This window comes from Hemiscyllium ocellatum, chromosome 23 (assembly GCF_020745735.1).
Source record: "Hemiscyllium ocellatum isolate sHemOce1 chromosome 23, sHemOce1.pat.X.cur, whole genome shotgun sequence".
In the NCBI taxonomy this organism is placed as follows: Eukaryota; Metazoa; Chordata; class Chondrichthyes; order Orectolobiformes; family Hemiscylliidae; genus Hemiscyllium; species Hemiscyllium ocellatum.
Genome location: NC_083423.1, coordinates 48797213 through 48814258, shown reverse-complemented (window position 1 = coordinate 48814258; position 17046 = coordinate 48797213). Strand labels below are relative to the sequence as shown.

The 17046-nt window shown below is 42.6% G+C and overlaps 1 protein-coding gene across 1 annotated transcript in view; it reads right to left on the bottom strand.

Moving 5' to 3' along the window:
- The window catches only part of LOC132826926 (phosphatidylinositol 4-phosphate 3-kinase C2 domain-containing subunit beta-like), a 43636-nt gene extending 28591 nt beyond the window's left edge, over positions 1-15045 (bottom strand). Inside the window, exons 1-4 of the mRNA XM_060843226.1 lie at positions 14999-15045; positions 14758-14837; positions 13635-13698; positions 7815-7937 (exon numbers count right to left, since the gene is read on the bottom strand). Of these exons, the coding sequence (XP_060699209.1) occupies positions 7815-7937; positions 13635-13698; positions 14758-14837; positions 14999-15013 (282 nt within the window). The 5' untranslated portion in view covers positions 15014-15045. The remainder of the gene's footprint in view (positions 1-7814; positions 7938-13634; positions 13699-14757; positions 14838-14998) is intronic.
- Between the last annotated feature and the right edge of the window lie 2001 nt (positions 15046-17046).

Sequence of the window (17046 nt, the reverse complement as noted above, 5' to 3'; positions counted from 1 at the left end):
GTTGAAATCTTGCCTGTTTGAGTCAAGATTAGAGTGGTGCTGGAAAAGTACAACAGGTCAGGCAGTATCGGAGGTGCAGGAAAATTGACATTTCGGGCAGGAGCCCTTCATCAGGAATGAGGCCTCCTCCCTGAAATATCAACTTTCCTGCTCCCCGAATACTGCCTGACCTGCTGTGTTTTTCCAGCACCACTCTAATCTTGACTCTGATATCCAGCACCTGCAGTCCTCACTTTCGCAGTCTTTCCTGTTTGAGCCAGTCAGCCAATCAGAGGCTTGCAGCTTCACTGAAAGGATTCCAGGCCAGAAGTGCGCATTGGCAAGGGGGGGGGGGTGATGTTGGGACTTAGAAGAAGGTCAACACCAAGGGCAGAAGGTTATCACTCTGTGAGACTCGTTCCATTCCAATGCCACATCCCTCCATTGAATGCTGAATGTCTTTGAACAAGGAATTTCACCTCCCTGGTAGTCCACAGTCAACCTCTCACAGGTTGGCTTGCTGTATTTCTCATGTGCCAAACTCCTTGCCAGCCACAGTTTAATGTCAGTGGCAGTATGATGAAGCCATCAAGTGGATATAAATTGTCCACTTGCGGGCTTCAATTGGCAGTGAGGGGAGGATGCCATCAATGGGCCAACATACAATGGCTTTAATCAGGATGGATGCAGGAAGGTTGCAGAGTTCCAAAATGCCACCCTCCAACTTGATTAAATGCTCTGCCACCACTGAGCTCACCCCCAAGGAATAAGCAAAGTTCTGTCCACTGTGTGTGCACCAAACTAATAGACAATCTTGAAGTTAACATTACTGCACAGTCGTCTTTTACTGCAATCATGAGCTGTCTAAACACATAGGAATCAGGTTAATTTGCTAGTTGGGATCTATTTTATAAGAGTCTGAAAGCATTAATTCTGTGGAGTGCCATAAGTGCCACCTACATTTATGATGCCACATGGATTTGGGGCAGAAAATCTTAGGATCTTTGGAGGAGTAAAACCCTACCAGCCCGGACCTCCTCAAAGCTTCCGTGACAATATCTATTTGTATCAATAGAGTTCAAAAGGATGAGAGGTGAACTTATTGAAACACGTGAGTTTTAGGGGAGTTGACAGTTAAATGCAGAATGGTTGTTTCTCTTGGGAGAATCTAGGACTGGAGAGTATAATCTCAGAATAAGGAGCTGCATATTTAAGACAGAGATGAGGAGGAATTTCTTCTCTGAGAGGATGATAAATCTGTGAAATCCTTTACCACAGTGGGGTGTTGAGATTGGCAATTAAGTATATTCAAGACTGAAATAGATAATTTTTTTTAGCAGTAAAGGAATCAAAGGTTATGAGGAAAAGGCAGGAACATGGTATTGAGGTTTAGGTCGACCGTGATGTCATTGAATGGTGGAGCAGACCCGAAGGGCTGAATGGCCTAACGCTCTCCTAATCTTATGGTTTTTTCATAACCTGCAATGAGTTGCTGTCATATAATGAACAATATCTTGACAACTACAAGTGACTCTTCTTGCTAGACCAGGAAGTGGTTCTCTTTGACAACACTGGACCAAACCAGCTCTGTAGCTGTAACATGCAGAGAGGATGGAGGCAGAAAACCTATAACATGGTGAGGTTTGACTGCACGTACAACAGGACCCTTGGTGTCACAGTGTTGCTGTTGAGAGATTCACGTTTTGGCTGCATATGGTGGTAAAATGCTTTCAGTTACCCATTCCTAATCAAAAGCAATTGCCTTCATTCCAGTGGATACAAGCTGCCGTCTTTCAGGGGGAAAAAAAACTGGCAGCGACACAAATTCAGGAAATTATCTCAGGTTTTGTGTTCCATGTGAATTGCTGTAATTGAATACATCGTATGTTGCCAATGCAGCACAAAAGCTCCCTATTATAAATGGCTACTGCTATCCATCTGTGCATGCTCTGAGGCAACATCAAAGAATAGGATGAGGGTTTTGAAGTGATGAAGTGGCTTGATTTTAAAACATTATTTTTGTCTGTAATCAAACTTGAAAACGCAGTCTCTAGTTGCACATTAACACATTGTAGCAAACTATTACTTGGGGTTGTGTGAGCTGATAAAATATTAAAATAAAGACATAAGTATATTTGGGAGGGTGGTGCATTTGTTGTGATTTGGAGATGCCAGTGTTGGACTGGAGTGGACAAAGTTAAAAATCACACAACACCAGGTTATAGTCCAACTGGTTTAATTGGAAGCAGATGTAATTTGCTTCCAAATAAACCTGTTGGAATATAACCTGGTGTTGTGTGATTTTTAATTGTGTATTTGTTGATTTTAGTGTTTGACAAGTATTAGTAAAATGGCGTTAGAAAGAAACATGCATTTCATATCATTATGCACATTTGCTGTTTAAAACGAGCAGCAAGTCAATGGCTAAATATTGAGGTGTTTGAATTAATAAGCTAAGATGGTGATGGTGAATATATTTCAGAGGCTTTGATACTGTACTCTGGAAGAGAGCCAAGAATATAAAGTAATTTAGGTCCTCATTTTAAAAACTGCAGCATTGGTTGCAGAGTGATGATAACGCTTGGGAACCCAAGGGATTTCTTGCTCTGACTTTACATGTGCTTGCAGGGCTTCACCTGGCGGGGGCGCTGACCACAAACCCAGCCATAATTTTACCAACAATTTTGCCAGTCAGCCATTTTATTTTGTTGGCTCTCCAGGCACCCAAGGGGAACAATGTATAATGAGAGAAGTTGAGTGACTTGTACATAACCAGTCCTGCAAGCTGAGATAATGGGTAGCTTTGAAAAAATTCCCACCACCTTGGTGAGGCCGAGTTAGGCAGCAGGACATTGTGCTGGGTCTTTCCAAGGATATTTGCAAAATAACACACTTGATTGTGAGCTGCTTGTTTATGTATTTGTTCCGTTTAAGATTCACAGCTTTTCCTCTCTCCTTATTTACGACAGGAAGGATGTTGTGAAACCTGAAAGTGTTTAGAAAATATTTTCAAGGATATTGCCAGGTCTGGCGGGTTTGACCTACAGGGAGAGGCTGAATAGGCCAAGGCTATTTTCCCTGGAGTGTCAGAGGCTGAGGGGTGACCATGTAGAGATTTCTAAAGACATGAGGGGCATGGATAGGGTGAATAGCCAAGGTGTGTATGGAAGTCCAAACCTAGACAGCATAGATTTAAGGTGAGAGGGTAAAGATATAAAGGATTTCATGTAGAGGATGATGCATGAATGGAATGAGCTGCCAGAGGAAGTGGTAGAGGCTGGTACAATCACAACGTTTAAAAGGCATCTGAATGGGTACATGAATAGGAAGGGTTTAGAGGGATATGAGCCAAATGCTGGCAAATGGGACTCGATTAATTGAGGATATCTGGTTGGCATGGATGAGCTGGACTAGAGGGTCTGTTTCCACATTGTATAATTTGATGAATCCAAGACTTTATTTGGAGGTGAGCGTAATAACTGTTGAGGGTAGACTGATTAAACTAAGCCAAAATTCTCCAGAATTGTGGACAATTGGATGTGACCTCATTGAAATTTGAAGAGGACTTGGCAGGGTACATGGGCATTGATTGTTCCTGTTCATGGAGAGTCTAGAATGAGGTGTAGGGGTTCAGCTATTAATCTATGATCTTATTGGATGGTGAATCACATTCAAGGGACTGAATGGCCTGCATCCATTCCTAATTCATATATTTGTGTGACTGCACTGATTATACATTTCTTTAATCAAAGTTGTGAAACTGTAATTTTTTTATTGCCGAAGGTAGTTGCAGCTGAATTGTTGATTGGCTGAATAATATCAATACATGTTTGGATAAGATGGGAAAATAAAGTTGAGGTAGAAGATTGGCAATAATTATTCTAAATGGTTGAATAGGTCAAGGGATACAAGGGCTACTCCTGCGTTTAATTATTTTCTGCTCTGGTTCTGTCACCACATTTCTCTCCTGATGCTATTTCCTGGCTGGGGCATAACACTACAGACACCAACCACTCTCCAGCACATTGACCAACTGACTAGTCTTCAGCTGCAACCTGAATAAGAAGTGTCAATTCGCCATTTGACCCTGGGGGGCACTGTAGGGAAGTTCTACCCAAGACCCAAGCAAGCCTCTGTTCAATTGCTTGTTGGCATTTTGACTGGGGCTGATTCAGTGCATGTGATTTCAACTGTTATTGTGCACTGCTAGTCTCCCTACCTTTTGGCTAGGATATTAGGTTTCAAATCCCAACTGCTCCAGAGGTGTAATAATATGCCGGATTAAAAAATATCTGTATGTTGCTTAGTATCTTTCACCCCAATTTCTGCATTTGGTATGTAAAAGTTTTTTTGTGAAATTCAATTTTAGTTTATTGAAAATTATCCATTCTCTGAACAACAAGGCTAAGCCACCGATGAATGGATTGCTTTGCTCTTGCGTAGCCACTTCTAAATGTCTAGCTGCCAAAGTGTTCAGTGATTTACTATAATTTTCAGGGTCAATGCTGCCAGAGTGAATTTTGTAAGCTTCCTGAATGGTTCAATAGTGTAATAGTGAAGATGTTGTCTTCAAATGAACATATTCATGGGGCAACTTTCAAAAGTGATCACCATGACCTTTGAAGGATTTTTTCTTGTTATCTGATGGTTTCAATTGTTATAAATTATGAAGCATCATTTTAATAACATTTAAATCTTTGACAGAGTTGCTTTGAGAAAGTTGCACTTAGCTTCCGGTGTTATCAGGAGTCTCTAAGTTAACGTACCGACAGCAACACAGGAGCATAGAGTGTGGAACTGCATACCAAAGTTATCTCATAGAGTAATGTCAACCTCATGGGTTTCTGGTAATTAATTTCTGATTTTCTGCTCAATATTCATGTCAAAGGAGGTTCCACACTGGGAAAAGGCTTTTCAAAATTTTGTTTCCTCTAAATTGAACTCCACAATTACAATTTAATTTAATTTAATCTCTCCAGACATTGTGTTCATTGTGTCATCACCCAAAGAACTGTTGGTTTAGTTTCTGTTCATATTAAATGTTTTTTTAGGGGGGGTAGGCAGTTCAGGATGATGCCAACAGTGTGGGTTTGATTGCAGTTCCTGGTGAAGCAAACTGGGGATCTGCCTCCTTGCACTCCCACAGGGAAACAGAAGGCGTTTTGCAAGGCATTCTGAAAAATTTAATATTGGAAACTGCATGAAGCTCCACCCAATTGGATGAATCACAAGGACTTGAATTAGAAAAGGCAGAATGCCTTTGGATATTGAGAACTGAAACCCAGTATCCACTGTCTCTTATAAGGTTAGTCACCAGGACTAAATTCTACCAGAAATCAGCTAAGTGTCAATTTTGACAAGTTTTATGAAGGGTTTCTGTGGGGTGTGCCTTTGTCTTCTATTGTATGTGTTACAATGATGTGGAGGTGCCGGTGTTGGACTGGGGTGGACAAAGTCAGAAGTCACACGATGCCAGGTTATTGTCCAACAGGTTTATTTGAAATCACAAGCCTCACCTGACAAAGGAGCAGCACTCTGAAAGCTTGTCATTTCACATTAACCTATTGGACAATAACCTGGTGTCGTGTGACTTCTGGTCTTGTGTTGCAATATCAGCTATTACCAGCTTATGGTTGGGGTCCAGAACTTGCATCATTTCCTAAACACCATGCTCCTTTGGTGGCCCTCATGCATTCTCCCACTTGCTCTCAGTGGAAGTACTGGCAACTACTGACAGATTCCTATTTCTGGCACCATCTTTAAAACCTAAGCATACAACCAGTCAAATATTGGCAGCCTGCAGCTGCCCATGCAATTCCTGTCAATTACCCCACTTTGTTGGTGTTGCCCTGGAGATCCCGATGTATATGAGTGGTGGGTATAGTCACTGACCATAGAACGTGCCTTCAGATGTTGATGCCTGTTTGGGAGCTGGAGGAGCAGGTCATAAGCTGGAGTCACCAGGTAGCCCCTGTGATTTTCAATGGGGAATTATCACTGTCTAGTTTCTATGCAGTAGATGGGAAAATGGAAAATTGCATATCAATGAGGGGAGATGATATTATACTAAGGATACATATAATGTTAATGTATGTAAGTTGGCTTCTTGCTACTCAATGACTAGCAGCTCCGCTCACTTAGTTGGAAAATGGCAAATTTTGCTGTAGCTATCAGGAAGCTGCCATTTTACACAATTCTCACAACTTTCTTGCAGCTGCCCACAGTGCTCAGGAGCTAGGAAGATTCTGCCTAATGTCTAATATACTAACACAACTTGAAACTGATTGCTTTTATGCCATAAATTACATCTTGTTTAAGTTAATAACCACATCCCATCACATGTGGTTTCACACCACTGCTGTGAAACAATTAGGCCCTGAGACTGAATTAAAAAAAGAGAGTGGTTGCAGCAACTCAGGGCAGCTACCTGATTCAACAGGGAAGGATTCCTCAGGGAAGAATTCAGGAGATGAAGAGCCCTCTACATAAGGTAAGAGACAAATCATTTGACTCAGCAGAAGAGAATCAAAGTCAACAGTCCTCAAATCAAAAACCCACCAATCTTCTAACACCAAAGATAACAAGCTGAAAAACTCGTGAAACCTCCAGACTACGTGAATTTGTAAATTCAGAGACTTAGCAGGATAATATACCTGAATGTATAAATGTGAACAACATGAAAAAAGGCTTGCAGAGGGATGTACAAAATACCGATTCTGAAAGGGTTCATGTTGGAGACTTCATTAAATTCCAGCCAATCTGATGATGCCACACGGGCTTAGGCAGGGATAACACAGATCATGTTAGGACCTTGTGTGGTACAGACATGTACCCACACTTCTTCTAATAGTCTTAGCAAGAATGCATAAATTCTTAATGTAATCTGTGCTATCCTGCAGTAAATGCCATTAAAACGAGAGCCTCCTCTTGATGAGACTCACTCACTGTTTTGCTCTACCAATGTAAGCCAATGAGGCCATATACAGTAGCAAACAACACCAACCGTAACCTCGTAGTGGCTGATATAGCAGCACAAGGTCAGAAGTCAACAACACTAAGTTATAGTCCAACAGGTTTATGTGAAATCACAAGCTTTCAGAGCACTGCTCCTTCATCAGGTGAAGCTTGTGATTTCAAATAAATATGTTGGACTATAACCTGGTGTCATGTGACTTCAGACCTTGTCCACCCCACTCCACATCATTGCAATACATACAATAGAAGACAATGGCACACCCCACTGACAAAAGCTACTCAAAAAAACACCTCAGAATTGAATATCATCAGACCTGCTATCGTCAAGGCCTGCTATCGAATATACACACATTACTTGCAGTGGATTAATTTCATCACAGAGGGGGTTTGTGTGTAGAAGCTGCCATCATTTTGAATACTATGGTATTACGGTATAAGTTGAGAACTTGCCAACATATATCTTGATTACTTAGACAATCTGGTGATCACTGAAACTAGACCAATCCAAAATGATAGACTGAGAAGAGTTTCCATCAGAGAGCCATCAGGTTGTAGAGTAAAATAGGTATGCTTTGTTCAAGCAAAAACTGTAGCTCTGCCTAAAAATCGCATGATATCCTAAAATGGACCTCGGGTTGACAGATAAGATATATGTTTGCCATTTGATCAGAGATTGTCAGGTCTTTGCAACGTGGCATATTAACGATAGAATTCAACTTGAGGTTTCGTAGCCCAACTTTCCACTTCCGATCTGATCCAAAAAAGGTCCACTCCATTGTCAGAGCTAACTAGTATTAAACCTTAGCTATGCCAAAGCACGTGGACTAATAAACTCTACATTGATTTAACTCAGACTGTACCTTTCCCTGCTGTAGAGCAACTGACTGCACCTGCTGAATGGCGTCAGTTATTTCCTTTGTCTCCACTGATGAAAGCAGGTAACAAATGGCTCGAACCGCCTCAACCAGACGACGGGTGCTTTTCTGTGAGGAAGCAGAAGAGAAGGTTTGGGCTCGCATCATCAGGGAGCAAAGGTTGCCGCACGTTCTTAAATGGCGAATAACTAAAGTCTCATTCGACAAAAAGTGGAACTAGAAATGTACAGCAGGTCAGGCAGCGTCAGAGGAACAGGAAAGATACAGCAGGTCAGGCAGCATTAGAGGAACAGGAAATGTACAGCAGGTCAGGCAGCATCAGAGGAACAGGAAATGTACAGCAGGTCAGGCAGCACCAGAGGAACAGGAAATGTACAGCAGGTCAGGCAGCACCAGAGGAACAGGAAGGGTACAGCAGGTCAGGAAGCATCAGAGGAACGGGAAAGGTACAGCAGGTCAGGCAGCATCAGAGGAACAGGAAAGGTACAGCATCTCAGGCAGCATCAGAGGAACAGGAAATGTACAGCAGGTCAGGCAGCATCAAAGGAACAGGAAAGGTACAGCAGGTCAGGCAGCACCAGAGGAACAGGAAGGGTACAGCAGGTCAGGAAGCATCAGAGGAACGGGAAAGGTACAGCAGGTCAGGCAGCATCAGAGGAACAGGAAAGGTACAGCATCTCAGGCAGCATCAGAGGAACAGGAAATGTACAGCAGGTCAGGCAGCATCAAAGGAACAGGAAAGGTACAGCAGGTCAGGCAGCACCAGAGGAACAGGAAGGGTACAGCAGGTCAGGAAGCATCAGAGGAACAGGAAAGGTACAGCATCTCAGGCAGCATCAGAGGAACAGGAAATGTACAGCAGGTCAGGCAGCGTCAGAGGAACAGGAAAGGTACAGCAGGTCAGGCAGCGTCAGAGCAACAGGATAGATACAGCAGGTCAGGCAGCATCAGAGGAACAGGAAATGTACAGCAGGTCAGGCTGCATCGGAGGAACAGATAAGGTACAACAGGTCAGGCAGCGTCAGAGGAACAGGAAAGATACAGCAGGTCAGGCAGCATCAGAGGAACAGGAAATGTACAGCAGGTCAGGCTGCATCGGAGGAACAGATAAGGTACAGCAGGTCAGGCAGCGTCAGAGGAACAGGAAAGATACAGCAGGTCAGGCAGCATCAGAGGAACAGGAAATGTACAGCATCTCAGGCAACATCAGAGGAACAGGAAAGGTACAGCAGGTCAGGCAGCATCAGAGGAACAGGAAAGGTACAGCATCTCAAGCAGCATCAGAGGAACAGGAAAGGTACAGCAGGTCAGGCAGCATCAGAGGAAAAGGAAGGGTACAGCATGTCAGGCAGCCTCAGAGCAACAGGAAAGATACAGCAGGCCAGGCAGCATCAGAGGAACAGGAAAGATACAGCAGGTCAGGCAGCATCAGAGGAACAGGAAAGGTACAGCAGGTCAGGCAGCGTCAGAGGAACAGGAAAGATACAGCAGGTCAGGCAGCATCAGAGGAACAGGAAAGGTACAGCAGGTCAGGCAGCGTCAGAGGAACAGGAAAGATACAGCAGGTCAGGCAGCGTCAGAGGAACAGGAAAGATACAGCAGGTCAGGCAGCATCAGAGGAACAGGAAAGGTACAGCATCTCAGGCAGCATCAGAGGAATAGGAAAGATACAGCAAGTCAGGCAGCATCAGTGGAACAGGAAAGGTACAGCAGGTTAGGCAGCGTCAGGGGAACAGGAAATGTACAGCAGGTCAGGCAGCATCCTGTACGTTTCCTGTTCCTCTGATGGTCTCTGACCTGCTCTATCTTTCCAGCAGTCTGCAGTCCTTACTTAAACAAGTCTCTTAACTTACTAATAGGTTGCCCAAGGAACGCCCATCGCAACAGTCCCTCTGTGGGGACTTGTTCCTTAAACTTTTCCTGATTCATTCTAATGCTTTCTCAGAAGGTTCTCTTAGCTTGCATGTGACTAATTACATACACAATCATATTTAGTGTTCATCATGGCTGTAGGCATTCCGGGTAATGGAACACTTTGATTGCCTTAGTCAAAATGTTACCGGTAACTATGTGATATTAGATGATGTGTATTTATATGACATCACCCTTCAAGTGTTTTAATTACTGAATCATACTATAATGTAGCAGAGGAGGAGCTATTTAGCCTGTTGAGTTTGTGTTGCTTCTTTCAAAGTTTAATCCAGTAAGTCCCACTCCCTCAGTCTTTGACCACATTACAGAATGTTGACTGTTTCAATGAAGTGTCCAGCTTAACCCACCCATTTAAAAATAAAAGACAGGGGAAACTAATATGAATGTTTTAAGGGTTTGATCTTCTATGGTGTCTATTGACCATAACCCTCACTGAAGAATGATTGTGAAGTATGCCAGGAGATTTTAGTCAGACTGCCAATGATGTCAACATAGGCAAGGTATGAGCCCAGTGGCAGCAAGCTGTCCCAACCACAAGCTGATAATGACTGGCATTGCAACAGTTTTATTATTCCACATAGATGCAACAGATTTTGGGCGGCACGGTGGCACAGTGGTTAGCACTGCTGCCTCACAGCGCCTGAGACCCGGGTTCAATTCCCGACTCAGGAGACTGACTGTGTGGAGTTTGCACGTTCTCCCCGTGTCTGCGTGGGTTTCCTCCGGGTGCTCCGGTTTCCTCCCACAGTCCAAAGATGTGCGGGTCAGGTGAATTGGCCATGCTAAATTGCCCGTAGTGTTAGGTAAGGGGTAAATGTAGGGGTATGGGTGGGTTGCGCTTTGGCGGGTCGGTGTGGACTTGTTGGGCCGAAGGGCCTGTTTCCACACTGTAAGTAATCTAATCTAATTTTGGCCAAATTCCAATCTTCAAACTTAAATCCATACCTGAATGCCGGTTAAAAATCAAGTGCAGTAATTTGGTTTTTGCGATGTGGTTATTCAATTGTTTGGCTATTTAGCAAGCCTTCAGCACAACTCCTCACACCATCCTCCTGAGACTGTTCCCACAAATGACAATCTACCGGGAACTGAGTTCTGAATCTCCAAACAGATTCCACTTCCAACCACAATCATTCATCCCTTCAGAGAACTTTGCATGATCATATACTCTGATACCAGACCATCATTGATTAAAAATCAAGCATGTTATCAGATTCACCAGAATGATAAAGTATTTAGATTCCCAACAAATTTTAAAAATATTTATATGCTCTAGGATGAAACAATGCTTGAACCAGAAATCACCAAATACATCTTCATAAATTAGCCATTAGGTAGTGACATTAACACATGCAAAACTACATGTTGGTGCAGTTTTTAAATGAAGAAAATATGCATAATTATCATTCAGATGACTCTGAAGAGCAATTTTGCTGCAGCTTCATCCTTGCAATTGCTTTGGTAATTCTAAAGGGCCATTGAACCAACTCTGCATATAACTCAGTTATAACAAACTGTTCAAGCTACAACTGTGTAAACTTATCCGGGCAGCGTCAGCATAAAAGCAATCAGAATAAAGAGATTGTCAATCAAGGCATGCTCTCTATCACCTAGAAGCCATCCAGTAGACTTTCCACAACAGATATGGTTTATTTGCAGTACACTGTGGCAATAAAGAACAGACAAAACATGTTCCAGGCATCAATCAACTCCTTCAAATGACCTTTAGGTCTCTCATCATCACACATCAATCCCCAACGGTTAGTCCCAGGACTATTAAAATGCCACTGTTCAGCCAGCCACAAGGAGAATGAGTGTGAGTTACCCTCTGATTTCCCTCACCACCTCCATTTACCCTCAGCCTGCTTTCCATCTCAGGGGGAATACAGACCGGGAACGTGTGTAGTAACGATAAGCTCAAAGAGAATTGCAAGCAAATATTTATCAATTCTACAATATTATTTTGATTTATCTGCTTTAGGAGAGAGTGAGGAAAAAAAGATTGTGCAAAATAAATTTTATTTGGAATGACTGGAAGAAGGCGGTATTTTGAAGAGATTGATTTTAAACTGATTGGTTATGATTCCTGTTTCCAGGATGGAGAGAATAGATTAGATTACTTACAGTGTGGAAACAGGCCCTTCGGCCCAACAAGTCCACACCGACCCGCCGAAGCGCAACCCACCCATACCCCTACATTTACCCCTTACCTAACACTACGGGCAATTTAGCATGGCCAATTCACCTGACCCGCACATCTTTGGACTGTGGGAGGAAACCGGAGCACCCGGAGGAAACCCACGCAGACACGGGGAGAACGTGCAAACTCCACACAGTCAGTCTCCTGAGTCGGGAATTGAACCCGGGTCTCAGGTGCTGTGAGGCAGCAGTGCTAACCACTGTGTCACCGTGCCGCCCATAATAGCATTATTGTTGGGCAGGAGATCTTCCTTCAGTTAGGACAGTGCTATTTTTTCAATATTTTACACCTCCCTTATTGAATGGCATGATTACCACGAGGGCAATTGCTCCTGCTGGTACAGCTACAACCAAGGTTCAAGCATTCTTGGATCCCAGGCCAGAGGTGAGTGATAATGGAAGGTTGGGGTGGTGGTGGGGTGTGGGGGGTGGTTGGCGTGGAAGTGACATGTATCAGCCATGGCAATGGGTTTCTTTCAGCAGAATCCCTCTCATTCCAGATGCCAAGTCACTCAAGCAGGTACTGAGTGTCTTTGAATGTGCCTTCCATGATAATGCAGTGAGTAAGTGATTGCTGTGTAAAATCGCCTAAAACGTGCTGCTATAATAGCACACAATAATTACATTTTAAAGAGTACAGTGCTCAATATCATATTCTCATAAGAAATTAGGGATATGCACTTGTCAGTGTCTCCCACGTCCCATGAATGAATAGAACTTGTAAAGTCAATGTACTACAGGTGGCACAGTGGTTAGCACTGCTGCCTCACAACGCCTGAGACCCGAGTTCAATTCCCGACTCAGGTGACTGACTGTGTGGAGTTTGCACATTCTCCCCGTGTCTGCGTGGGTTTCCTCCGGGTGCTCCGGTCAGGTCAGGTGAATTGGCCATGCTAAATTGCCCGTAGTGTTAGGTAGGGGTAAATGCAGGGGTATGGGTGGGTTTCGCTTCGGCGGGTCGGTGTGGACTTGTTGGACCAAAGGGCCTGTTTCCACACTGTAAATCTAATCTAATCTACAATGACAGGCCAGTTCTCACCTGAGAAATATGACACAGTAAGAGGGAGAAATAAATGCTTGTGAGTAGAATGCAACACTGGTCTGTTTTCATTAGATTGCCTATTCCTGCCTGAAATGGGAAAGCATAAATTGCTCTCGGATGTGGACTGATAATTATTCCCTCATGGCTTCTACTCTCGTAGTTAAGCTATAAGTTTCATGTTATATAACACTTTAGGCTACATACTCCAAATGTGTTGCTTACCTCTATAGATATACAACGCTCAGTTATGCAAAAAGCCAAATGCAACATTAAATCTCATATGTAAAGAACATACTACAGTTGAAACTGGCAGTACATCTTTAAAAGAATCATTCCATTTCTCTGCCTGCACAATGCTGAATTAATTTAGATCTCACTACTTTCCAGTGATTTAATAATCTAATTCATGGTTCAGTCTATGCCAATTATAGGCTCTCTATATTATTAAGTATTCATTTAGAGGGACCATTTGGTCAGAGATCATATTATTCCTCAAGCATGCAGTGCTTGCTTAATGAGGATGAATGAATTAATCAGACAAGTTGTTTCGAAAGGTTTTTCCAATTGGATTGTTACTTGAAATTAACTTATTGGCTGCATACAACAGGCTGTTTCACATCCTCCCATCTTACCTTACTGGTTAATAGACTGTCTGCCTCATGGTGATAGCTATTGAGCTTTGAACTTAGGGCTCTCCTGTGAAAATAAAATTGGAAAACTCAAGCACCTCAAAGGCCATAAACAGCAAAGAAACATAAACTGACCATATTTTATGGAAGGCTACTAAATTTAATGCTATGAAGGTTAGGAAAAAAATAGAGAAAGCTCCAGAAGACAAACTGCATTTAAATTAACTGTTGAAATTTCACACTAGGCAACTTCACAAAATATTACTTGCAACAAATTGTTTTATGATGGATTTTAAGCTGAAAGTACACTGAAGATCATACTTAAACCAAGTGAAAAATATAGGCAGCTTCTAACTTTATATCATATCATAGCTATTCATTTTAAAATAGAATCTGTCTTGACTGATCTGTTTTGGAAATGGAAACAAGCAGTATATATAACATTGAGGTGCACAGGCCTAGAAATTGGTCTAGAATCAGTGCAGTGTGACCAATGCTGCCCAAGCTTAGAGGCCTGCGGGGGTCAAAGAAAATTGGTCCTCAGTGATCCTTGTTGTGATCTCTCAGCATTGACAATGCCACCATAGTCAGATGTGGACATAGCTGCTAGTGTCAGGTCACCTGTCTGCAGCCCTCAGGTAAATGCCAAGACACAGTATCCGAATGGGTATTGGGTGGCTCTGTTTTATCTGGAGAAGTGTTCTGACCATAGTTCTTGTGAAGATATGGAAGCGTGTGCTGCTTTACAGCACATGACCTGTGCTGCTTTACATATGAAGATCTGGGAGCTTGGGGAAAAAAAACATGGAGGACTGCAGTCCCAGTGGAGACTGGGTAACTCACTGTTTCAGAAAATTGGGGATGAAAATATAAGGGACATGAATGGCAAATGAGAAGCATAGGCCACGTGCACACAGAGATAGTGGAATCCTATTATCTACAAGATGCACAAATATGCAGTGAGGATCTATAACCATACAACTTGGCGACTTGGAGGGAACAGAAAACCAATTCAGAAAATGCTAGTCACGAGAATTCATTGTCTAAATCAGAACCCACTGAGAATAATGCTGAACATCACTCATGTCAATATTTAAGGTCAGAAGGTTCAGTAAACATTTCTTACCTGGATATGCTCACTTTTGATGCGTCACTTTCTTTGGGTACAGTTTGATGAAAAGTGAATGGACTTTGGTCATCCCCTTCCTGATGAGAGTAATTTTGGGTAATTTAATGGACAGTAATTCCATTGTGCAGGAATTGAAGTTAAGAGTGAAAATGTTAAAAAAAACTTTATTTGCACTGGATCTTTGTCTCAGACAATAAAGCTCAATATTACTAAAGTTCTGAATAAAATTATCACTTACAGTTCGAGCCAACATCCGCTGAAGATCATTCTGCCTGAGTAACCGAAGTTTGATGTCAGTGCCAAGTTTCAGATAATGCCGTAGGGACTCATGGCTCCCTAAAGTACAAGGACTAGATCAAGAAAATTAAACTATATACAGTAATAACCTAAACTGCAAAGGGAAAATAACATATAAAATCACATAAATTCTATATGTCACCAACAAATTCTTTATTTGTCTGAACAACACCACAATATCAAAAGGAAGATACAATTCTGAAGGAGGAGGCAAGAATTTAAGCTTTCAAATTTGATTCAACGCAGTGTTTGTTTGAAAACTTTGAATTCCAATGCCTTTTCAAAATGAAAATATTCCCTCTGGCTAAATTAGTGTTCTTGGAATGATACACAAATTCTTAGTGTCTGCTTTTCTATGTATGTTTTTGCTCCCTGTTAGTAACTAACTTAACATTGATTACAGTTGAAAATATATTACTGAGTGGTTAGCACTGCTGCCTCACAGTGGAAAGGACCCAGGTTTGATTCCACCCTCAGGTGACTGTGTGGAGTTTGCACATTCTCCCCGTGTCAGCATGGGTTTCTGCCAGGTGCTCTAGTTTCCTCCCACAGTCCAAAGATGTGCAGTTTAGGTAGATTGGCCACGAGGATTTGAACATAGTGTGCAGGGATGTGCAAGCTAGGTGAGTTAGCCATGGGACATGCAGGGTTACAGGGATAGGGTATGGGATTGGGATGCTCTTCAGAGGGTCAGTGTCCACTCAATGGGCCAAATGGCCTGCTCCCATACTGTAGGGATTCAATGATAAAAGTACTGATAGCAGAGAAAAGGCAATTCTGCAAAGTGAGTTGAAGCAGCCTCTCACTAGAGCAACCTAGATACCTTTACAGTTAAATCCGTAATACATTAAATGACCTAATAAGATTGTCAGGATTGTTCAGAATCTGAAACAGGCATACAAGACTTTCAATTTGAAAGAAACATTTTGGTTTGAGATAAGGAAGTCAACCATTCAATAGATGGGAAGATCTCTACGGGAAAAGCTTCCTTGACATGACAGCAAAAATGCGACATCAGTTGTCATAATTGCAGAGCATTGCTTTTCTGCATCAGCAGGTAAGGCATCAGGCAGTGCCATTATCAGAGTGGATATAAAGAGTTGAGCTGGAAAAAGCACGGCAGGTCAAGCAGTCTAACTGGTTCCACTCATGCCATTTCGGAAAGTAAACCTGCCACCCGAACCTAGTCAGGCCTATGTGGGGTGACTCTGGTCCTACACTCATATGGGCAACTCTTGTGGTTTCTGAAAGGTTGAGCAAGGCACTCAGTCAGATCATTTCAGAACGATCAATGCTAACTTTGTTAATGGTGCCTGCAGCAGGAGGTTGAATGAGTAGGAAGTGCCAAGAAGGCCGTAGTTACCTACATTATAGAAACAAATGACCTGTAAGAATCTGAAGTCAGCTTTAACTCCCTGGGGAGGAGTGAAAGCAATAAACGGATAGCCCCTTCTTAGGTCATGTGACCCACCAAAACAGATCAGACTTTATACACATAACAATTTCCTCCACGTTATTTAATTTTCTTTGAGTACAAGTTAATTTTACTCATCTGATGACAACATTGATATTGGAATGGGAATTGTAAAAGAAAACAATCAGATAAATGTTGTTGTGGTTCTGTTCGCCGAGCTGGAAGTTTTTGTTGCAAACGTTTCGTCCCCTGGCTAGGTGACATCATCAGTGCTTTGGAGCCTCCTGCGAAGCGCTTCTTTGATGTTTCTTCCGGTATTTATAGTGGTCTGTCCTTGCCGCTTCCAGGTGTCAGTTTCAGCTGTCCGCTGTAGTGGTTGATATATTGGGTCCAGGTCGATGTGTTTGTTGATGGAGTTTGTGGATGAAGGCTCCAGAGCACTGATGATGTTGCCTAGCCAGGGGACAAAATGTTTGCAACAAAAACTTCCAGCTCGGCGAACAGAACCACAACAACGAGCACCCGAGCTACAAATCTTCGCACAAACCTTGAAGATAAATGGTGTTTTTGAGTCC